General features: G+C 43.3%; 2 protein-coding genes across 3 annotated transcripts; both read left to right on the top strand.

Moving 5' to 3' along the window:
* The first annotated feature begins 425 nt into the window (after positions 1 to 425).
* TMF1 (TATA element modulatory factor 1) lies at positions 426 to 10,288 on the top strand. Its single transcript, XM_053469444.1, has 17 exons — positions 426 to 650; positions 2,122 to 3,347; positions 3,729 to 3,832; positions 4,958 to 5,084; positions 5,218 to 5,323; positions 5,611 to 5,753; positions 6,043 to 6,209; positions 6,566 to 6,722; positions 7,085 to 7,177; positions 7,318 to 7,474; positions 7,663 to 7,855; positions 8,282 to 8,351; positions 8,666 to 8,758; positions 9,023 to 9,142; positions 9,229 to 9,381; positions 9,560 to 9,685; positions 10,098 to 10,288. Exons 1-17 carry the CDS (start codon positions 509 to 511, stop codon positions 10,239 to 10,241), a joined length of 3,321 nt encoding a protein of 1,106 aa, XP_053325419.1. The 5' UTR covers positions 426 to 508; the 3' UTR covers positions 10,242 to 10,288.
* Positions 10,289 to 11,737: 1,449 nt separating this feature from the next.
* On the top strand, positions 11,738 to 23,975 carry EOGT (EGF domain specific O-linked N-acetylglucosamine transferase). 2 transcript variants are annotated; one of them, XM_053469339.1, is made up of 16 exons: positions 11,738 to 11,825; positions 13,243 to 13,462; positions 14,082 to 14,182; positions 14,531 to 14,639; positions 14,728 to 14,822; positions 15,289 to 15,393; positions 16,618 to 16,724; positions 16,955 to 17,058; positions 18,878 to 18,970; positions 19,428 to 19,499; positions 19,608 to 19,694; positions 20,856 to 20,924; positions 21,727 to 21,788; positions 22,036 to 22,155; positions 22,946 to 23,048; positions 23,631 to 23,975. In XM_053469339.1, the coding sequence occupies exons 2-16, from the start codon at positions 13,259 to 13,261 to the stop codon at positions 23,775 to 23,777; spliced, it is 1,578 nt and encodes a 525-aa protein (XP_053325314.1). In that variant the 5' UTR covers positions 11,738 to 11,825; positions 13,243 to 13,258; the 3' UTR covers positions 23,778 to 23,975. The 2 variants fall into 2 exon arrangements, with proteins under 2 accessions (XP_053325314.1, XP_053325312.1); XM_053469337.1 differs by having other exon boundaries at positions 11,758 to 11,835.
* Positions 23,976 to 24,770: the final 795 nt, after the last annotated feature.

Below are 24,770 nucleotides of genomic sequence, written 5' to 3'. Positions count from 1 at the left end.
AAGCATGAATTTGTATGTGTGTGAGAGTTTGCGTGAATGAGGGTGTTAAAAATATGTGCCGCTGATTATGTTACCACTGGTTGGTTGACAGCCTTTGTTGCCATTGCTGCACAAAAAGGTTATTCAAATTTCCTACAGAGATATATATATATATATATAAATATATCATATAATTTATACTGAGGGAATAATAACTCGCCTTTGCATTTTATGTTTAATTTGTTCCCATGGCTCACAATTGAGTTAATCGACCCCATTCTGCAGCCCTGCCCTAAACTCCAGATTGAAGCAGAGCCGGCAGGATGCCCCTCGCTGTGCCCCGGGGAGCCCCTCTGCCCCAACAGCAGGGTAACGATGAGCTCGCACGCCGGGCACTCAGGCTCTCCTGCTAGGCCCCGCCCTCCAGTGCCAGCTGATGTCGCCGAGTGATGATGTAGGCGAGGGGTTTGTTTACTGCTACGTGTTCGGGAAGTGCTCGGCCGCCTGTGTGGCCCCGGTGCCCGGGACGATGAGCTGGTTTAACGCCTCGCAGCTCTCCAGCTTCGCCAAGCAGGCTCTATCCCAGGCCCAGAAATCCATAGACCGGGTGCTGGACATCAAGGAGGACGAGAGCGCCTGGGCCGACTCCATCATACGGCCGCAAGACGATGGTGAGTGAGAGCGGCGCTGCGGCCTGAGTCACCGTGACCGATTCCGAGCCTGGCCCCATTGAGAATGGTCTGGCCCCCCGTGGGTCAGTGAATGAAGGGACAGACTGCCGGCCCTTAGCCGCCCCCTGTCAGTGAATAGCTGAACTAACTGGTACCGGGCAGTCACACCCCCTGCCCCGACTCAGAATGGTTTGACCCACCCACAGTTAATGACAGCCCTGACCCCCCCAGGTGAGCAGTGGTCACAAAAAAACCACCACCAAGAAGCCCCCACCCCCCTGTCAGTGATTGCCCTATGGTCACATCTCTCCAATTGCCCCAGATACTGCTTGCCACCGCCCTGTATCAATAAATGGCCAGACTACCCTGTGCCGATGTCCCCCAACCCCTGTGAAGACTCCCCATCGCTCCTGAACCCATCTGTCCCAGACCAACCAACCCCCCCCCCGACTTCTTTTACCTCCATGTGTCTGTGGCAGTCCAAGAGAACTGTAGGTGCCCCCCATACTACCAACTGCCCCGACGCCCATGTACCAGAGACTGGTCAGATCTCTTCCACGGCCCAAGCTGACCTACCCTGACCCCTCGGTGACAGTTCTGACTACCTTCTCCTCTGTGGTCTTTATATGTGTGTCCCCCACACACATGTGACGGTCGGGGGCTCGTTTTCCGTTGTGTGTCTCTTGCTCTGTATTGTTTTATTAATGCAGTTAGGAGACTGTCTCACGGAACGCACCTGTCATTCGTGTCGCTCTGTATTTCTTTAAGAATGTCTCATGTGCAGGAAGTTTGTCCGTATCGGAGTCACGTGTTTTTACATTCATAACATTTTTCATTGTTGGTCTGCAGGTGTTCAGACTTTTAAAGCAGGGCGTGGATAGAATATTTGTCCTCCTTATGTAAATGATCAAAGTCTTTTAAAACATCTATTATCATTAAAAGAAAGTTTGTGGTCACTGAGAAATTTCCAAGTTTTTGATCACTCCCATCACTCCTGTGTTCCAATGGCCCTTTATCACTCCCATCACTCCTGTGTTCCAATGGCCCTTTATCACTCCCATCACCCCTGTGTCCCAATGGCACGTTGTGTTCACTGATCCAAGTTTAAGTTTAAAAGGCTAATTGCTGGTTAAAAAACCCTTTTGTAATTATGTTACAGAGAGAAATTTCCTTGTTTTCCATGAAAACAGCTGAGTGACCCCAAACTTTTGGATGGTGGTATATATGTAGTCCATCAGTCAGTTATAATTGTGATTATTGGTTTGCGAGTAAGGGGCTGTTCCAGGTCCTGATGCCCTGTCCTACCAAAAAGGTGGGACATTCTTAATAACTAGGGTGAAAAAAACAAATGGAGAGATCATTTTGCAGGTCCCGAGAAGAAGAAATTATTTGGTTGCCAGCATTTATGTCTTAGTGGATATTTTATAACTTTTATCAAGTCTCATGTGTCACTCGTTGCATCTCTTATTAGGCAGCGGTCCATCGATTAAAGGTAGTTGGGAAAACTCAAACTGGGGAGCAAATTCCGACGACCCCCAAACACAAGTGTTGTTATCGCCAACTGCAATTACCAAGCCTCTCAGAAGGACTGTGGTGGACGAGTCTGAGAATTTCTTCAGCGCTTTCCTCTCTTCGCCAGAGCCCAATCCCGTCATGTCTAGTTCTGTAGTGTCCAAAGCTCCCACCAAGTCTCCGAGACTCAAAGAAGAAGTTAAAAGGGCATCACCCAGTTTGCCATTCCAAGTCCAGCAGGACAATGATATTAATCTTCAGCCTCCAATAGACAATCAGGGTACAAATGTAACGCAAAGTCAAGATCTGCCAGATGTGTCTCAAGAGATATCCCCTCCTGACATCCCAGAGACGTCGGCAGAGGAGAAATGTGACGTAGAATATATGGACTCCAGTCCAGAGGACAGTTCTGGGCATTTGAAGGACCATGCGGTTCTTGAAAGCAAACCTGAAGCAGAATCTACAAGTCCTTCGCCGGCGCCATCTACGGAAAACAAGGACCTGTCACTGGATACTAAAATGCAAAAGCCAGAGGATCGGCAAACCAATACTCCATCACCACCCATAAGCACGTTCTCTTCTGGAACCTCGACGACCAGTGACATTGAGGTGCTAGACCATGAGAGCGTGATCAGCGAGAGCTCCGTCAGCTCAAGGCAAGAGGTCTCTGATTCCAAAACAAGCCTTCACTTAATGCAGACGTCTTTTCAGCTTTTGTCCCCTTCGTCAGAATACGGTCGCTTAGATGACTTCCCCAAGCTCACCGAGAGCTGCTCTTCTTCCGATGCGTTTGAAAGAATAGACTCTTTCAGCGTCCAGTCCCTGGACAGTCACAGCGTGAGTGAAATCAATTCTGACGACGAGCTTCCAGGCAGGCAGTGCACGCTGGTCTCGATTGCCGTTGCCTCTACCACTCCAACCTCTGATGTCTCCACCTCCATGGAGAGCAAATCAGATCAAGGTCCGAATGAAACTCTTCTTGCGCACTCCACGGATGACGTAGAAATGGAGGAAAGCGGAAGGAGCGCCACCCCCGTGAACTCGGAGCAGCCAGACCTCCTCATCGTCACCCCCCAAATAGATGATGAAGCCGAAGAAGAAGCCATCGGCCAAGGACCTCCGCCGATCTCACACGTCTCTATTCTTAAGCCGGAGGTTGACTATTCTGCAGAAGAAATACAAAAGGTAAAAGAAAACAACACGCTCGTTAATATAGCATTTTTATTCACCGTTATTTTAAGGCTTTTAAAAGTATTTTGTTTGTTAAAGTAAGACGTCCCCATACTGACCACGAAACCTTAGCAAAGAGACGAGGGCAAAAGCTCGCTATTTACCCATATCTTTAGTTTTAATGAAACCTTTGACTGCTGCCAACGTGGAAATCCTGCCAATACTTTAAGTCTTGATATATTATGCTGGTTTCTCGGTCCCGGTTGGTCCACGTGATTATTTTTTTATTACATGTGTCAGAAGGATAAGAATGAATAATCACAACAGGGTTTTTTTTAATGAAATTCAGCTGAACAATACCAAATCCCAAATGTCTTATCTCCTTGTTGTGTTAAGATGGTTGAAGAACTTACCACCAGGTTGGAGAAGAGAGAAACGCAGTTATTATCAGTGAGCAAAGAAAAGGCATTTCTAGAGGAAGCTTACGACAACCTCAAAGAGTAAGTATTTTGTCTTTTTTTTTTTTTCTTCTGCTGACCAATTATAATTAGTAAGAAAAGACCCTTCTCCAAAGAAGTTCCTTGTGTAGCCCATTGGCCATATTGAGAAGATATTCCAATGTTCTGTTTCTTGGGTTCTTTATGGTTCTTCAGGATATATATATATATATATATATATATATATATATATATATATATATATATATATACCGTATTGGCTCGAATATAGGCCGCACTTTTTTCCCCCACTTTAAGTCTTTAAAGTGGGGGTGCGGCCTATATTCGGCGTCTAGCGCCCGACGCCCGGGACATGGAGTCCCGGGCGCCGGGCAGGCAGCGGGGTTAGGATACAGATCCCCCGCAGCGGTGCAGGGGACCTGCATCCTACTCCCCGATACGCTCAGACAGCCTCCCCTGCCAGCACTTCCCACGGGGGGGGTGCCGGCACGGGAGGTTGTCTAAGCGCATCGTCTGGACGGTCACCGGCTGCAGCGATGCGGGTAAACAGCCTCCAGGTTGTTTACCCGCATCGCCGCAGCCGGTGACCGTCCGGGCGATGCGTATTACCTCTGCCCCCAAGACTTACCGGAGCAGACTCCCGGGTGTCTTGCGGGGCCGGCAGGGGACATCTACGCAATACGCGTATACAACTTCCGGTTGTATACGCGTATTGCGTAGATGCCCCCCGCTGGCCCCGCAAGACACCCGGGAGTCTGCTCCGGTAAGTCGGGGGGGGGGCAGAGTGGCAGCATATCTCGGGGGGGAGGAGGAGGACAGTGGCAGCATATCTCGGGGGGGAGGAGGAGGACAGTGGCAGCATATCTCGGGGGGGGAGGACAGTGGGAGCATTTCTCGGGGGGAAGAGGACAGTGACAGCATATCTCGGGGGGAGAGGACAGTGACAGCATATCTCGGGGGGGGGGGAGACAGAGTGGCAGCATGTTTTTTTTTTTTTGGTGCTTTTTTAAAGAAAAAAACTTTTTCTTTAAAAAAGCACCAAACTTTTAGGGTGCGGCCTATATACGGGGGCGGCCTATATCCGAGCCAATACGGTATATATAATGCCTTTTAGAAAAAACCTGTAACCATCCATTAAAGTAACTATTTTATTTTCTTGAATTCCAGTGAAATGGTAAGAGTTAAAGAAGAATGCAGCAGCGTTTCCACGTTGAAAGACGAGTTTACGCATCGAATCGCGGAAGCGGAGAGGAAAGCTCAGCTCGCGTGTAAAGAGAGAGACCTGGCAAAGAAGGTACACCTTTCGTGTATTGAGTGTTATAACCATGGCTATATATATTAGAACCATATTCATCACCCACGTTAGTTTTGAGCTTGCAAAATAAATATTCAAAACCTGTTAACATCATTTCCTTTTTAATTCCTAGGAAGTCAAGGTTATAAAGGAGGAATTAGCCACAAGATTAAATTCTAGCGAAACTGCTGAAATAATGCGGGAGAAGGACGAGCAGATTCAAGGCTTAATGGAAGAAGGTATGTGCCCTCCTTCAGACGGGAAATGCGGTATTGTTTACTATTAAACCTCGGATCACGTGGGCTCCAGGATATTTCAGTGTTGCATTTAGCGACATTTCTTAAACGTGAAGCTCGTCCTAATGCTGCGCACATAGAGAACCCAAAAAAGAGACACTCCGGCTGCCGTGTGCACTTTAGTGCGGTTGGTTTTGTAGAATTCATACGTGGGTCACTTCTGCGATGTCAAAACTTTGGGACCAGAGGATATTTCCCATCAATGACTGACGTTTCTCCAATTATCACAGGAGAGAAACTCTCCAAGCAACAGCTTCACAACTCAAACATTATTAAGAAACTACGGGCGAAGGAGAAAGAGCACGAGCAGACCGGCGCTAAACAGGCAAAGAAGATCCGCGCGCTGGAGGACGAACTGCAGCTGCTAAAGCAGGTTAGTTTCTGCAACCAGTAGATATATATATTCAGTGTGCGGGGCAGAGCAAAATAATTCATGGAGTCTTTTTGCCATATGATGAGGAATTTTCAATTTTTTTCATGCGGAAGAATTGCTTCTCCATTTTTTTACTCCATTTTGGATATTATATATATCTCAGAGCTCATGAACCCTAGAGGTATATCTTAGTGTTAGTATTACCATTAAAATCATGTAGATTTTTTTCCCCATGATACTTGTGCTTTAGAACAATTAGCCGTATGCATAAAACATTTTCTCAATGCAGACGTTGGACGGTAAGGAAGAGCTGGAGAAGCAGCACAGAGACAACATCAGAAAGCTTAACGCGGTGGTGGAACGGCAAGAGAAGGACCTCGGCAAGCTACAGACCGACCTCGAGGAGTTCCAGGAGAAGAATCGGAGCCTTCAGTCCGCTCTTGATAGCTCTTACAGGTTAGAAGGAACCGGGGCTTTTTAGACGAAAATATTTAAATCCTGTGGCACCCACCACCAAATTCATAATGCTGTTTGGAATTATGGAAATAATCTGTGTAGTGCGGAGAGCCAAAGGTCGCTGTTCTTCAATATACATGCTTTCAGGCACTCGTTCCCCCCGTCAGTAACCATCTCTGCTTCAATGCAACTGTGATCGAGTATTTGTACATGAGATAAAGTGTAAGAAGTTCCCATAGGATGTTTTGTGTGTTTGGGTCCGGCCGCAGTGCGTTTTGAGATATTGTAACTGCCCGAAGCACACAAGATACTTTTCGCGGTGTGTTTAATAGCGATTTGTTTGTGTGTTGATGCAGGGAGCTCGCTGAACTGCACAAAGCAAACGCAACCAAAGCCAGCAAGGCCCAGGAGGCGGCATTGAGCTGCGAGATTAAAGTCAAGGAAGAGATGTATCTGGCTGTAGAGAAAGCCAAGGAGGAGTCCCAGAAGCAGCAAGAGGCGCTAGCCATCCAGGTACGTGAAGCCGCAGGGTCGGGACAGTCCGTCTGTCTCCTACGGAGCTAGCGGCTCCATTACATCTGCTACAGCTTGTGTTTTTTGGCTATGGTACGGGTGGTAAAACCTTTAAACTAATTACTTCTCCTCGCATTAGTCGCTTCTCCTCACATCTCAACCTAAGGCTGATAGAAGCAATCAGGTTTCCGAAGAGATGTGGCACACATTAGGTCACACTTAAAACGTAGGTACATTCTCATTCCTATGCATTGACCATACCGCTGACAGTCTATCCATCCACCTATATGTTCCGATTCATGAAAGCCAGTGACCTTGCTGCGGTCCCCGACGACCTCCAATTTTTGTGGTATCCGTTTCAGGTGGCAGATTTGAGGATGGCGCTGCAGCGGGCAGAACAGCAGTCGGCGCGGAAGGAGGATTATCTGCGTCAGGAAATCGCTGAGTTACAGCAGGCACGTTATATACCCCGGAGAACAAAGCTCTCGGCAAAATACAGCCTAGAACCCTCCGCCATCCTTATTCATTTCAGTTTCCAAGTAGGATTTGTGACTCTTCTTTATCAGTCTTACATTTTATCTTTTTAACGTTGCAGAGACTGCAGGAAGGCGAGAGTCGGAGCCAGGAGTTGAGTCAGAGCGTCACATCTGCCACCAGACCGCTGCTTAGACAGATCGAGAACCTTCAAGCCACGTTGGCCGCCCAAACGTCGTCTTGGGAGAAGCTGGAGAAGAATCTCTCCGACAGACTCAGTAAGGCCAGCACTGAATGCTTATTCTCCATCTGTGTGATCAGCGTCCCCGGCTAGATTCCTAAACCGGATCGCGTTTCGATGGTCGTGTTTCAAACCGTATCCTCCTCGTATTACGCAACCTCTCTCCGCAAAGTATCTTCGGCAAAAACTATCCTTATCACAGTGAGGCTTTTTGCTCTTCCGCAGCTGAGTCCCAAACGCTGTTGGCATCTGCTGTAGAAAAAGAGCGAGCTTGCACGGAGGAATTGCTCGCCGTCAAGACGCAGGTCTCCGCCGTCGAGTCTCAGAACAGCCTGCTGAGACAGGAGAAAAGCCGGTTCCAGGCGCAGCTGGAGGCAGAGAAAGCGCGGCTGTCGAAGCTCGAGGAAGAGCACAGTAGGTGGGATAATGACGCTGATTACTACGAACGCCTGCACGACACACAGGATTTTAGTGAACGGAACGTCGGCGTGACCCACAAATCCTGGTGACCCACAATACAATATTATTGTTATTGGGAATCTCTCGCTTCCCAAATACCTGATTTTTCGTACTTTCCAAACACAAAGTAAACTTATATGAAGAAGCAGCTGGCTTCCATGAGACAAAAAAGCATTAGGTTTAGATAGATTCATTGAATGAAGCCGTGACAGCTCCCCCAATGCACCGCACTAGAAACCCGCAGATACTGGGGGTCCGTCCGCTTTGAGTACAAAACAATTCAGACTTTCCAAGAGGTATTTAGCCCTTTTATTATGACGCATAGAGTGGCTGAAACTGGCGACTTTTAACATTGACAATTGTGCGCTGTTTGGTTTTCCTAAAGGAATCAAGTGGAATTGGAAAATCTGATGACAGAGTACAAGAAAACCGTGGAAGAAGCAAGAAAAGAAAAGGTTTGATCTGTACATAAATACACCTTTTGTAGTTTTACTGTCTACATGGCATAATATTATTATTATTATTATTATTATCTTTTATTTATATAATACATACATTCATGTGGTCTGATGGCTTTGGAATTACAAATAACGATCACAGACTTTGTATTAACAAGTAGTTGTGGGCTGTTGGTGGTTCTAGTAACTTTCAGGCGGAGTATCCATCGGATTGTAGCATTCTTTAGCGTGATCTCTGGCTGAATATTATATATGTTATATTATTAGATTATATCGCATATCTCAATGTCACACTTTGCATTTCCTTCCAGACGCTGCTAACCAGTCAGCTGGAGATGGAAAAGATGAGAGTGGAGCAGGAGAAGAAGAAAGCCATGGCGGCTGTAGAGGCTGCTAAAGAGAAGGTGCGGTAATACTGAGATATCACACCCTTAGTAATGCTCCGGGTGGTCCACCGCCAGAACCTGCGATCAAAGACAATCTTTTATTTTCAAGATACCGGTGAATGACAAACATACTTCTTTTCAGACGCTGTTTGATCATGCCTGTCCTAGAATGACGATTCCAGTGTTGGATCTAAACATCACTGCGTCTTATATGTTTCCAAATACCTGCTTGTTACATTGCGTCGGTGTTTAATTAACCACTGCCTTTGGTAATTCTTTCAGGAGCGTAAATTATACGGTTTTCCTTCCGCCGAGGCAGGAACTGCTACCCCTACCCTGTCCCGATCCAGCTCCATCAGCGGAGCGGACTTCTCCGGTCTGCAGACCTCCTTCATATCGCAGGTAAATAAAATATAATGTGTGTGTGTGTGTGTGTGTGTGTGTGTGTGTGTGTATATATATATATATAAACACAAACTGTTCTGCAGGAAGATCCACACGAGCATTCATACGGACCAATGACCATGTCTGTTAGCGGGAGCAATACTTACGATGCAGTGAGGATGGGCGCAGGATCCAGCGTGATGGAAAACTTACAGTCCCAGTTAAAGCTACGAGAAGGAGAGATTACACAGCTGCAGGTACAGACAACGCGTCTTTACCTCTCCTGTGCTGTCTCGGAGATTCCAAGTCTCTGCGGTTGTTTCTCCCATCAACCGACCTCTTCTCCCGACCTCTTCCTTCTTCCTGTGACCTTTCTTCTTGTTCTTCTGTCTTCTTCCATGGTCAGCTTGAATAGCATATTTTGTCTGTCTGCAGATGGAGATTGGAAGTCTGGAGAAAACCCGCTCAATACTTGCCGAAGAAGTGGTTAAATTAAACAACCTAAACGATGATCTGATGGAGAAAGTGAAGGAAATCCCAAAACTGCGAGTTCAGATGAGGGTGAGTGGCCACAAGGAACAACCTTCCAGCAGCAGCGGTACCGACTAATGCAGAAAAGTAATATATGGGTGGAACCCCTGGAGCACAGAAGGATACGATAAGGACTCACAAACAGACCTTTATTCCACATAAGACAGTATATCCTTCTCAGCAGCTCAAAAAGCAGTCGGATGACTTCATTCTACAAAATATAGCTCTGTGTTCTATTCTAAAACATGGTAAAGGTGCAGTACCAATGCCTTCCTCAAGGAGGCGATCTTTGTTCAGTAAAACAGTAGCTCAGTATAGATAATTTATTATTATTAATATATTTTTTATTATTATACATATTATATAATTGTTGTTAATATATATATATATATATTCTAATAATATTCTAAAGAATCCACACCGGGCTCCTCTTGTGTCGTAGGATTTAGACCAGAGGTACAACACCATCCTTCAGATGTACGGCGAAAAAGCGGAGGAGGCCGAGGAACTCAAACTGGACCTGGAGGACGTGAAGGTCATGTACAAGACCCAGATAGACGAACTCTTAAAGCAGAGACTCAACTAGTTCCCGTCGCAGTTCAAAACAAAAGCCTCTAAATTAACCCTTGAAATGGCCGGCTCGTCGAAATCAACCGGTTTCATGAAGGCAGAAGATTCCAGAAGTTTTAGATGGAGCCGGAAGGCCAACGGTTACCTGTCCCCTCTGCTGGCGTTGCATACACTTCTCTTTCCTTGGACTTTAAAAACCCTTTTGCACGTCAAATAATTTAGGGGGATAAAAATGTTTAATATGTAAATGTAGAAATCCCAAACAATTCTTGTATAAAGCTCTAGTGTAAAATTTTTTAAAAAATTATCTATTTACTAGCATTTATGTCAAAAAGAAAATCACATTTATCTCTGAGTCTAGTCATCTCCGTCATTAAATTATTTGCGTAATATTTAAATTCTGTTGGTTCTTATTTTTTTGTTTTCCCGTTTCCTCTCGGGGTCTGTTTGCCGGTTTCGCTTCTTACCTATAAATCACCTCTTTTTTTTATATTTTCTATTAAATATTATATTTATGAAAAAGGTAAATTTTTCTTTTCATAAATAATCTATAATTATATTTAATGCACTGAAATCCCCCGGCAACTTGAGACAGAAAGAGGTGTGATATGGGTTAACATGGCAAAACACTGATACCCATGATTGGTAGTAATTATCTCAAACAGACCGCATGCCCCTGGGGTATACTGCTAGCTTTTACCCCTGAGGACAGCCGAGCCAAGTGACCAGAGTTGTAGCCCAGAAGCACAGGTGAGTACCACTTACTCTTCCAGTGTGGCTTGTTGAGTGCAGTCAGGTCTTCTTCTACAACCGCCGTCACCCCCTGTGTAGGGAGAGATGGGAGACATGAAGCTGACCGAGCGCAGGGTCCAAGGAAGAGAGACCACGACTATCTGAGACAAGCTGTACAAACGACAAAACAGTCTCTCGCCCACAAGATGAAGAGATGTGGCTACCGGACATTTTCTTTACATTACTAAATGTTCACAATAAAGATGGGGAATCCTTCCTATCCCGGTCATCACCTTCCAACAAAACCCCAAAACATTTTCCTTCGCCTTTTCCTCTCTAAACTCTTTCCTCCTATCCATCTTTATCCTTTCCCTTTGTCCTCTCCTCAGCTCCCCTGTTCATTTACCCCCAGTCCTATGCCTCCTTTCCTTTCCCCTCTCCCCAATTTGTTCTAATTTGTTTCCCTTCTCCTTCTCGCCATTCTTTCCCCTGTTTTTTCTTTTCCCTTTCCTCATATATTATATATACCCTTTTCACATCCTATTCACCATGCCTCATTCTATTCATTTTTCCCTGCCACCTGCCTTCTCTCCTCTCTTTTTTTCTTCCTTGCCCTTCACCCCCCCTCCTGTCCTCTCCTTTTTCTTTTTTCCCCATCCTTTCCCCCTCTCTCTCGCAGCCCCGCCTCTTCTTTTCCCTTTTCTCCTCCCCTCCCCTCCTTTCTCTTTTTCTCCCTCCCTCTTCCCTCATCTCCTCCCCAGTCCTGCCCTCCTCTCCCGGGTTCCGGTGCCGTGCAGCTGCCGGCGGTGTATGCCATTCTCCCGGGGTGATGCGGGCAGAGAGCAGCGGGAACCGGGCAGGGGATCAGGTACCGGAGGGTGAGAGAGGGAGAGGGGGAGGGGGTGAGCTGGGTCACCGTACTGCATACCCCCCCATAGCGCCAACACACTCCGTAGCGCAGCACAGTCCCCTGATCAGCTTCACAGAGAGCGAATGGTCTAGAGACTGTCCGTCTGTCTGTCTTTTAGGAACGATCAGACTTCTTTTAACCCTGCACCTGCTGGGATGGTGAGATGCTGTATATGTGCATATTACCCCCTTTTATATTTATAAAATGCCCCCATATCTGTACCCCCCCATCTCATCCCAGACCCCATTTATTCTAAAAAAAAATAAATGTATATATTTTAAAGATGAAATAAAGTTCCCGATTCCAGAGATCACATGTTTACAAACAGATACCGGTCTGTTTACATTGACAATGGAAATGGATACATTGTATTTATTTATGGATTCTGATCACGTGATTATAAAGCAGAGGCCTCTCCTGCCAACCTGGCAGTAAAGTATTGGATGGCAGTCAGTAAGAGGGATGAGAGTTGGGGGCATTAAGGGCACCTGATGTCCAGTAAGTCTGATCCCTCCAGGTATTATAAATATAATCATGGCTTGTTTTATAAGTACAGTAAAGGACCTTGTTTATTGCCACCCATCATGGACAATGCTAATTAGAGAAATACCCCTCTTTTAATGCAGGAGCAAGCAGTTGCCCCTGTGCTATGTATCCCCATTTAATGCTGGTGGCACAATCATGCAAGGGTTAATATTACGGGCTTTGGTGAGTTATAGCGCAGGTCATGTTCTAATGATAAAAAGTTCCAGGATTCCTTTTGAGATCCCTAGACGTGATACATATGGTTCCTCTCGACCCGGATACCCTCCTAAGATTCCTAATAGTAGGGGATCTGCCTTCTTTGGGGGTGTCTAAAATCTCTGGACCCTTCCGGAATCTGTATCCGGAATCTGTATTACATGTTTGAGCCTCACAGGCACCCAGAAAGTCTGCTGCAGCACAGGAGTGGGGGACGTGGGCATGGAACAGTTAAAATATGTGGGGGTTTGGTCGGGAATGGGCAGGGTTATAATTAGGCCACACCCCTTTTCACCAATAAAAATCAGTGATCCTGTTGCACCATTAGGGTTGACATGGAAGGCACAATTGGTTTATTTTTAGTGGGAAATTAAAATTTTAAACATTTTTAATTGTTTTTGGAGATATTAACTTTAAAAGGTCATCTCATGGAAGCTGAGATCGGTGGCAGCCTGTGGCAGATCCAGCATAGCCTGATACATTGCCTGTCCTGAAGTTCTCTGGCCCCCATCTATGTGAAATCCTAATGGCCGCCATACCAGTCGCAGTAAATGTACATTTGCCGTTCCATAGAGCAGATACATTGTAACGGGGAATAAAATCGGAGCGTAATCTCATTTGCTCTGTGTTTCAGATCGCGGGGCTCTGTCATGCTGCGTTTAGTATTGGTGCCGCTTCTCCAGTTAATCCATCTCTCCAACCAAGATGAAATTCATTCGGCCCTCGGGGACAGCTCGACACCTCCGTATGATTACGAGAAGATTAATCTGCCCGCTGATCACATTCCGTACTACCTACACAACAACAGGCACATAGCGGCTTACTGCAGCCAGGATCCCCGCTGCCCGTACAGCGTGAGTACATCGGCAGATTAGAGTAACGGGTAACCTCATACAAATTTTAATCTAAACAACTTTTGTTTAATTCGTACAATTGTGCGAAATGAGGAGGGACCCCCAATGACGAGGGAGAAATGAAGGAGAAAGCTTTTCCTTTTCCGCTTCTTCTTCTGCGCTCTTCCTTCGCAGCTCTGTCTCTGCTTCCCCTTCTCCGCAGCTCTGTCTCTGCTTCCCCTTCTCCGCAGCTCTGTCTCTGCTTCCGCTTCTCTGCAGCTCTGTCTCTGCTTCCGCTTCTCTGCAGCTCTGTCTCTGCTTTCCCTTCTCCGCAGCTCTGTCTCTGCTTCCCCTTCTCAGCAGCTCTGTCTCTGCTTCCCCTTCTCTGCAGCTCTGTCTCTGCTTCCCCTTCTCTGCAGCTCTGTCTCTGCTTCCCCTTCTCCGCAGCTCTGTCTCTGCTTCCCCTTCTCCGCAGCTCTGTCTCTGCTTCCCCTTCTCCGCAGCTCTGTCTCTGCTTCCCCTTCTCCGCAGCTCTGTCTCTGCTTCCCCTTCTCCGCAGCTCTGTCTCTGCTTTTCCGCAGCTCTGTCTCTGCTTCTCCGCAGCTCTGTCACTGAAATAATAGCTACTTACCATCTCTAGGAACATCTGGGTAACCTGAATTCCTGCTGGGGTTATGAGAAGTCGTGTAAGGAGAACCATCGGTTCAGTTACCCCGTTTGTCACCACGTAGACTTTGGTTGGTAAGTTTTTCTTGACGGCTTCAATCAAAACAAAATATATTAATTTTTAATTTACTAAGCTTTTATGTTATGGTTATTTAATCCTTTAATGACATTCCATTTTGGAATCTGGGAATTGCCATAAAGTATCACTTATTGGCTTATCGTAGCTTCACGTTCCTAACACTGTAGCCGTGGCGACTCTAAAGATGAGTCTTCTTCTGGATCGTGAGCTGAGAACATTCCAGTTGACGTAATATTGTTTTGGACCCAGAACGGGAAAAGTGCCTTGAATATTGCGCTGATGTTGAGATCAACTAATTTGCATAAGCGCATTTCATTTGATTATATGGTCGCCTGTTCTCCTAGGGCAAGGACCAAGGAAGAAGCTCAGGAGATATTTTGGAATCAAGCTGACTTTGGTTATGTAAAAGAGAGAAAGGCTGAAACCCAAATATTGTGTCGTCCCCGGGGGCAGGTATGTTGTCCTTTTATTTTGAGACCACTATCCATTTCCCGATAGGCTTACAGGGCATAACCATGGTTTACCCATGTTTTGTCCCCAGGGGGATTCACTGTTGGCCTGTTCCAGCTATCTCCAGCACTGCAGGGCCAAAAACCTGTACCTGGATTTGAGAAAACCAAGGAGAGGCCAAGACAGGTTTGTCTGCTGTGTGTTTTCCCTTCTTTGCCCAAAAACTCTGAGGTCGAAAATGCCAAGTTGTTTTAGTTGGCTAAATTTGAGCAAATTGTCTGTTATCTTAAGTGAAGATGACCGTCGAAGGCACTACAGTTTAAGACAACACAACCGCCATAGTTCAAAATGGTCTCCAACACCATAGTCAACTCCTTGGGAGGAGAATTGGTGCAGAAGGTCATTCAGCTTGATAGGACTGCCGAAGTAGGCAACCACCTTGCTCACCAGCCTAACAAACGAAGACTGATGACTTGACTAGAAGACTTGGTTGCCAACGGATATGACCAACGCGACTAACTGGCCCAGCAATTAGCTTGACAGCCAAGATGAGGACGATATAAGGGCAGAATGTCCTAGCTGCCAGCACAGACTGATCGGCAACTCAACTTTTTGTCGTTTTTGTTTTACTTCCTCGAGTTCTTTCTTTCAGGTTTAAGGAAGACTTTTTGCAGAAGGGAGAGATAGGAGGACACTGTGATCTCGACTCCGACAAACTGACGTCTCAAGGTCAACGGAAGAGCCCCCTGCAGTCTTGGTGCGTTTCTCCGTCAATTATATACGTTTCACCGCCGATTACATAACATTTATTTTTCCATCCTGCTTTATTTAGAATCGTAGTCGTTGACCTAACGGTAATTTACGTTTTTTTTTTTTTGCAAGTAGGCTGTTTTCCCTAAAATAAGAGAAGGATGCTTGTAATTAAACACCAGCCGTATAAATCAAAGTCTGAAACCAGAGGTACTAATTAATTTCTTTACAAGTACCGCGGTGGAAAATCAATATAAGTCCTTGCTGGTCAGCTGTAACGGTTATCGATCGCGTGGGTGGAAGATCTGAGGTTCTCCAGGTGCTTGGAGCTTCTATCGATAAACTTTCTCTAGAATTTCCAGCGTCTCTTCCTATTTTTTTCCTGGTTTATTATTATTATTATTATAATTCTTGTTATATTGTAAAGTCAGGTCGTTGTCCCGGACGACCCATCAAAAAATTCCCATGCTTTTATAGAATGTTCTTGGGTGGTGGAACCTCAGTTCTTGAGGAGCGACTCTAAGGAACCAGTGAGTGAAGCTGGGAGTCATGGCTGTCGTAGACAGGAATTCCATAGGTGGCTCCCGGCCAGCTTTTGGACGTCCGTAAAATAAATGTAAAAAGCACTTTTAATGGTGACTATCGAACAATAGGAAGCCATAATGTCAAGCTCCCGTGACACGGTCATTTCCTATAGGCCAACGGGAACCGCATTTGGAAGGCAGCCATGTTATTTCTTAAAAAGGAACAAAACAGAATTAAAAAGGTCAAGTAAGAAAAAAAAACCACATATATTTCGTACTTTAGCTCCAATTCTGGAGTTCTGATCCATAATTACAGAAAGAATGTAAAGATTTAGGTTTGCAGCTTTTATTTTTTTTTATTTAATTTATATCCACCCTTTATTTCATTTATTTCCTCTTTTTTTCCGTAAATCATAATGATACTTTTATTTTCCTTCTTCTTTTTTTATTTTTTTTTATTTTAATTGTTTTTTTTGTAGAATGCTTCGAGCCTCTTTGGTCAAAAAGCAATTTATATGTAAATATATAATTCTGATTATTATTATTTTTATTTTTTTTCATATTCAGCTTGGCATTTTGTAAAGTTGAAAGCTTTTATAGAATCTGCTTTCTTCCATTAACCCCCTGATTCATCAGAATAAGCGTGTGCGTGTGTGTGCGTGTGACGTGTAAGATGGGGGGGTAATTTGTCATTGTTTTCCTTAAAGGTTTGCGGAACTCCAGAATTATACGTCCCTGAGCTTTAAACCTATAGAAGACAGACAGTGTGACATCATCATTGAAAAACCAACGTATTTCATGAAATTAGATGCAGGTAACCCCAATGTTGAGCAAACTACGTCATTGCGTTTTAACTATTAAATATATATATTGCATTAAGAAATCTATTGTTGCCCCGACGTCACAGCGATCGTCCCATGATGTTTTTGGAGATGCTAATAAATCTTGGGTACAAAGCAGATAAAATATGAAACTTTTGGACAGTTTTGTGTTATATGATGTAAAATGTAGCATTATAAAGGAATAACGCGATTTGTTTTTCAGGCGTTAACATGTACCATCACTTCTGTGATTTTGTCAATCTTTACATCACTCAGCACGTCAACAATTCTTTCAGCACCGACGTTCAAATAATCATGTGGGATACAGTAAGTGAAAAAAACACGTGAGATTTTTGAGATTTTAGTATAATTTTTAATATATTTTATTAGGCTTTGTTTGAGCGCAAGAAAGGAAGAGACAAACATAATATAATAAAGTAACACAGCATCTGCCGGCAGATCGGCCCCATTCGGCCCCCGTTTCTCCTGCTGTAAAGACTCAAACCTTAATCAGTCGTTTGAAATCCAGCGCAGACGGGGTTAATGTTGTAAATGACTATTGTAGCTGGAACCGGCTGATTTTTAATGGAATCTCTTCATAGAAGTACAGAGGCCTTTTATCACTCCCATCACTCCTGTGTTCCAATGGCCCTTTATCACTCCCATCACTCCTGTGTTCCAATGGCCCTTTATCACTCCCATCACTCCTGTGTTCCAATGGCCCTTTATCACTCCCATCACTCCTGTGTTCCAATGGCACGTTGTGTTCGCTGACCCAAATTTAAGTTTAAAAGGCTAATTGATGGTTAGAAAACCCTTTTGTGATTATGTTACAGCCAGACCCCAAACTTTTGATTATTTCAGAATAATTATCACCGTGCTTTTTCGTGGAAAATGTGACTTTATGAGCACCGCTTTAGAAGTTATGACACCTCTCGTAAGTTTAAAGGCTCCGTGTTCTTTCAACTCTGTTATTGAAAGCGTGAGAACAGGAAACGCCTCCTGTTTGTCACAAAGTCTGCGTTATTCTCTGCCAAGTTTAGTTTAAACGCGTATTTCATTTTACGGGGGTCTCGTAACCGTATAAAAACGTTTAATACGTATGATTCCATTTCTAAAGAGTCAGTCCAATGCCCCCCTCACCCTCAGCAAATAATGCAGATTTAAGTATTATCACCAGTCCTTGGTCTTGTTTCAGTGTATTAGCGTCTACCACTTCTGCTGGGAGGCTGTTCCACTTATCTACAACCCTCTTCCCTTACTTTGCTTCTCATTGATGTACAAATATGATACGGTGTGAAAAATAACCGCTTTGGCCGAAAAATAGATTTTATTTATGGGTATTTCAGACAAAAGCCTTTGTTTGATGTTCCCCGGGACCCCGTGCTGTTTTGGACGCCCTTGGCAGGCGCTCGTGGCCGGCCGCGTCCTGTTTTTGCAGGATGTCATCTCGGAGCGCTCTTATCGCAGGCTCCCAGTTACATTAAGCGATGAGGATATCCTCCCCGCAGCGGCATCCCGGACGGCGTTAAAACACCACGTCTGATTTATAACGCCGTGAAACCCCCCACTTTATTCAGGGGGCTTATCGGAGGTCGCGCAGGTCCTGGAGACGCGGTCGGCATGCGCGTCTCTGTAGGGAGAGATTAAAGTGACTGAATAGACCGTTATTGTTAGATTGGTAGCTCACCTGCCAAGGCTTTAGACTCTGAGAAGTGATTTGTTGCGGCCACACACGCCCACTCATTAAAAGCGATATTTCATTGGTTCGGACAGCTTGGCTCATCACAAATGCCAACCCCTCCCCCCCTCTGACCGTAAGAAAATGCGTCCCATTCATTTAAATGGTTAATAATCCTGTAACATTATTGAATTGATGTATATTTTTGAAAACAATTCTAATATTATTTTAACTAAATAAAAACATTGGAAATAATTATTTAATCATTATTTATAATTATGCCGGGAATGCTTAATTGTCATGGGACTCACTGATAGGTCGTTGCTGTAGACAACGTTAAAAAAAAAAAGTTCTCTAATGTTTTTGTTTTTTGGGGGGGGGCTTTTTTTGGGGGGGGGGAATTTTCATTGAAAAAAGTAATTTTTTTTGTTTTCACCCGGTCTTCCCCTTTCTGTGTGTTTGCAGAGTTTTTACGGCTACGGCGATTTGTTCACGGACACGTGGAAAGCGTTTACGGACTATGAGGTCACACACCTGAAAGCGTACGATTCTAAGAGGGTGGGTACGGGGAAGGTGCTCACAGAAGCTAAGGGAGGAGATCCTAGTTACACGTGATATCGGCCTAGCGAAGAACCTGGCGCTTGAAAAAAAAAATCAAAGATGGCCGCCGGTTGGTCAGCGCCACCCAACATATCAAAGACGCGGATTTCCCAAATATTTTATTGGGTTTTATAGCCATCTAGGAGAACAATAATGGGTTTAATTTACCCCGTTTAATTTATTAACCCATTCCCTGCTGTTTCTATACACATTATCGGGGATTTTAGGGCCGTAGAACCCTGCGATCCCCTCATACCCAGCAAACATTCTGACCTCCTAGAAAAGACGGGCATCAGGGGAGGAAAAAGGGGCACCAGGGATTCGAGGACCCAAGGAGAGACTGCTGAAATAATTAATAAGTTGAAATGTAGCTGTTTGGTGATTTTGTGTTTATTTTGCGTGTTTGTGCCGGTAGGTCTGCGTTAAGGAAGCGGTGTTCGCGTTGCTTCCGCGGATGAGATACGGCTTGTTTTATAACACCCCGCTGGTAAGCACGTTCCGGAAGACGGTGACAGCAGACATAATGTGTGAAGACGGGCGCTCTCGCGTTTACGACGTCATAAAATCCAAACGCTTGTGTTGTTTTTTTTGTTAGATCTCGAGCTGCCGGAGCGCAGGACTCTTCAGAGCGTTTTCTCAGCACGTGCTGCACCGGCTCAACGTCAAACAGGACACTTTAAAGGTAAAACATTCTGTCCTGACCCGAAATCCCCACAATTTCCACCAAAAACGTCAATTATTAAGATACACTACAGTTCAAAAGTTTGGGGTCACTCGGCTGTTTTCATGGAAAACAAGGAGATTTCTGGCTGTAACATAATTACAATATGGGCTTCTAACCATCAATTAGCCTTTTAAACTTCAGCGAACACAACGTGCCATTGGAACACAGGAGTGATGGGAGTGATAAAGGGCCATTGGAACACAGGAGTGATGGGAGTGATAAAGGGCCATTGGAACCCAGGAGTGATGGGAGTGATAAAGGGCCATTGGAACACAGGAGTGATGGGAGGGATAAAGGGCCATTGGAACACAGGAGTGATGGGAGTGATAACGGGCCATTGGAACACAGGAGTGATGGGAGTGATAAAGGGCCATTGGGACACAGGAGTGATGGGAGTGATAAAGGGCCATTGGGACACAGGAGTGATGAGAGTGATAAAGGGCCTCTGTATGCCAATGAAGAGATTCCATTAAAAATCAGCCGTTTCCTACTAAAATAGTCATTTACAACATTAACCCCGTCTGTGCTGGATATCTGATCCATTTTCATATTTTAATGGGCAAAATGTGACCCCAAACTTTTAAACAGTTGTGTAAATTATTAAAAACTAGAACCAGCCTGGGATCTTTTTACTCCTATGTTTAGGAGGATATTCTAATCAATGTCTTTTTATTCAATGTCGGTCTTGATTAGATTATATGTGGTAAGACAGCGTATTAGGATACGGGTTGGTTAGATGATGTGTATTAGGATACGGGTTGGTTAGATGATGTGTATTAGGATACGGGTTGGTTAGATGATATGTATTAGGATACGGGTTGGTTAGATGATGTGTATTAGGATACGGGTTGGTTAGATGATGTGTATTAGGATACGGGTTGGTTAGATGATGTGTATTAGGATACGGGTTGGTTAGATGATGTGTATTAGGATACGGGTTGGTTAGATGATATGTATTAGGATACGGGTTGGTTAGATGATGTGTATTAGGATACGGGTTGGTTAGATGATATGTATTAGGATACAGGTTGGTTAGATGATATGTATTAGGATACGGACAGGACGCCACGCGGCGCGGCCACGATATTCATGGACGTTTCTCGTAATTGTTGGGTTTAGGAGGAGGCCGTTCGAGTCACCATACTCGTACGCAGCACGGAGTTTCGGAGGATACTGAACTTGGATGAGGTACCGATGAATATCTTTTTAGAAACGTTATTGGCTCACATCTTATACGATCTCTCGTTGTTTCCTACGTGTCCTGAGAACCGAACGTTCGTCACATTGTTGTGAAACGCGCCGGGAAAGCTGACCGCAAACATTAGAATCGAGATTCTCCCTGGTCTGGGGATTGTCCTGGACGTTTTTCAAAACAAGCAATAAAGCTTCCTTAGAGACTAAAAATAGTATCCTTGGACATATTTTCTACTCTGCTTTCTGTGTAACCATAGCAACATAGAATCCGCTGGCAGATCGGCCCCATTCGGCCCCTGTCTAGTCTGCTTGTTTCTCCTGCTGTAAAGACTCAAACCTTAATCAGTCGTTGGTCTCGTCTTAGATTCAGGAGCCGTATGCCTATCCCATGCATGTTTAATACCCTTGCTGTATTACCCTCTACCACCTCTGCTGAGAGTATGTTCCATTTACCTACCACCCTCTCAGTAAAATGTGGAAAGGATATAAAGGAATTGCATTTGTTAAATAAAAAATACCCCCCAAACATAAATGAATCATTGAATGTCACCTAAATCTTTTTTTCTTCTTCTTTTTTGTAACCGAACATCATACTCTCCCAGTACCACAAAAACTATTGTTATCCAAATCAGAATTACCTTCTCATTGACAAACTTTTAATTACTATTAATTATTAACTACTTTACTTATACTTATTTATTTCCTATTAATTTTTTTCTTTAATAATATACAAAGCAGTCAAATGTTCTTAATTTTTATCTTTATATATATATATATATATATTTTTTTTCTCTAGCTGGTCCTTGCGCTGGAGAAGTTTCCTTTGTTTAAAGTTCAGGTCGTAGATTACAGGTACAGGTAAGTTTCAGATTTTTTTTATTATTATTCAAATTATAAGTGCAAAAAATAGAGTTTTTTTGGGAGTGTTATAAAAAAAAAAACAATGATTTATTCCAGCTTTATTATGGTCTGTAAAAATAAATAAATAAATAAACAAAATCCGTTATTATATTGACACAATGTGTCTGACCACACGGGATCGCAACCCGCTAAATACAGCCCTGCAATGGAGACCGCTCTATCGTGACATCTTCTCTTTCAACAGGCATATCGGATTCCTGGAACAACTGAGGATCACCCATAACTCTGATATATTTATCGGGATGCACGGCGCTGGTCTCACACATTTACTATTCCTACCCGACTGGGCTGTCATTTTTGAGCTGTAAGTCTTGGTTTTTATGCTATTTTCAACGACAGGGGAGCCGTTTATGTTCTGTGATCTAGCCGGCATCAAACTATTACCATGAAAGGGTTAATTTGCCATAATGGGCAAATAATCAATGCTGCTTTTTGTAATTACCCCCCAAAACAGAGCTTCTGGGGCAAACAACATGACATCACATGATGACACGTGTCATGTTTTTTTTTTTTTCTCAACCTTGACATTTTGTGTTACTTGGTTGCCAAAGAACCGAGTTGCTCGTTGCCCCGAAAAGGCTTTTTTTTTTTTTTTTTTTCAATGACTTTCAAGAATGGAATTTTCAATAATTATTTATAGACTCTTAAGGAGAACAGAATGAGCGCTTCCCACGACTCGTGTCTGGAGAGTCCCAATATTTTTCACTGGATTGTCAGAAAGTAACGTAAAATGAAAATAATTTTCCATAAAGCAGGGGAAAAAAAGAAAACTTCTATAAGAAAATACAATTTTTTTGTTACAGTAACGTGCAATAATGGCTGATAGATCTGTGTGCAGCTCCAGATTATTTTAGAATATTTTTTATTATTTATTGATCTCTATAGCACCGTCATAATCTGTAGCGCTGTACAGCAAGCAAAGAGAACCCTAACTCCACTTTTATCTCTAACCCTGAGAAGCATTCTCAGCAAAGCAAGTCCAGACCGCTTGGTTGAGCTTTAATGTTTAGAATTAAAGGGCTTTGTTGCAGAATTCTGACGACAACGCGTTTCGCGTTAATCCAACGATGATTGGTTGCTTTTATGTTTTAAAGGTATAATTGCGAAGATCAACACTGTTACTTAGACTTGGCACGCCTCCGAGGCATACATTATATCACGTGGACGGAAAAAGACAAAGTCTTTCCCCAGGATAAGGTAAACGTAATTATTCTATAGGCATTTTATGTGATAATTATTTAACTAATAATAATAATAATAATAATCATAATATCTCTCTATGGTACATAATAACTAAAAAAAACCCTAAAAAGCAGATATAAGTATAAACATGCTCATTCCTTCACATTAATATTCTAGCACTGGGCTAAGGGTTATAAAAAAAAAATAATAATAATAATTGTATAAAATAAAATAATAATAATAAAAAAAATAATTAATTAGATTTCAACAAATCCAGATTTGGCCGGGAAAGTTCAGAAATTTTTTGGGGGGATTTGCACATATCCCTGCTGAATTATAGGTACATTGGGCTCGCCAGTCCCTTTACGTTGATCGGCCGCGCATGGAGAGCAGGAGAAAGAAGCGGAGGCAAATTAATTGGCTGCTAGTTGATCCTGCCAATAATTCAGTGCGTGTCCTACACAAAAAGATCAATAGATCCCGCGGGTTTTTAAATGAAAGTTGTTTGTGTGTCCAGGATGACTTAATTAACTTGTCTCTCGATAAAGAAAAATAAACGCCGGCGGCTCACGGACCTCGTTATTGTTTTTGGTCAAGGGGCACCATCCGACTCTGGGAGAACACCCCAAATTTACCAATTACGCCTTCGATGTGGGGGAGTTCATGCGGCTGGTTCACGCGGCAGCCAAATACGTGTCGGGCCATCAGAAGTGGCCGCTTAGGAGACGCCACGATGAGCTTTAAGATCTGAAACGTCAAAGATGGTCAACGGTCAGCTCTGGATCCTCAACGCCCGGACGAAACACCTACATATCACGAGGATTCTGGATTTTTTTTTTTATTTTTTTTTTGTAAATCAAGATTTTTTTTATTATTAATATTATTTTTATTTGCACAGAGTATTGAACCCACATGAAACATGCTTATTAGTATTTATTAGTAACTTGTTAGAGTCATTTTCCCGTTCCTGCATAGTCCAGAACCGGTAGAGTCGGCCATGAAAAATATTAAGGATTTATAAGGAAGGGACAACATTGGATTTTTGTTTTTTTTATTAAATTTTAAGTGTGTTTTATGTATTCATTTAGTAATTTATTTTAAGCACATTTTGAGCACATTACCTATTTCATGCTATATTATTATTACTATTATTATTTTATTTTTAGAGAGGAAAAAAGAGATTATTTTTAATATATTTAATACCCATTTTTGTTCTTCGCTAAAACTAAAATATTTGAAGGAAACAGCAGAATTGTTTTTTTTTTTTAGGAAGCAGCCATCTAGTACTTTTTATAGAATTTTTATGGTATAGTTCTTGAGAATTTAAAATAACGACGGATAAAAGGGATTAAATGTTTTATTTTATGCATAGATAAAAAGGCCCTTAATACTTGAAATTTATATATAAATTAATATTTTTCCATGGAAACACATTTCACATAACGTTCTTTTTGTATAAATGGTGCTTATAGAGGGTGGATAGATTTCGCTGTCATCAGAAACCTTTATAAAAATGACTACTGTTTCCGAATTCTTTCGTAAAATGCATATTTTCGAGTTTCTATTTACAAGAAAACGAGTTTTGTTAATTACAGTTACTTGAAAAAAAAATGTTTTTAATAACTGGCTTTTTGAATAAAAATAAGTGTCTCTGATCTGTTTATGGAAATTATACTTTATCCATTCCATTGATGGAATCCGCACATTACGGGAATTTACTGTATACAGCTTAATATA

Source organism: Spea bombifrons, chromosome 6, assembly GCF_027358695.1.
Source record: "Spea bombifrons isolate aSpeBom1 chromosome 6, aSpeBom1.2.pri, whole genome shotgun sequence".
NCBI lineage: Eukaryota > Metazoa > Chordata > Amphibia > Anura > Pelobatidae > Spea > Spea bombifrons.
Note: the sequence above shows the minus strand (reverse complement) of the source record. Positions and strands in the feature narration are given on the sequence as shown.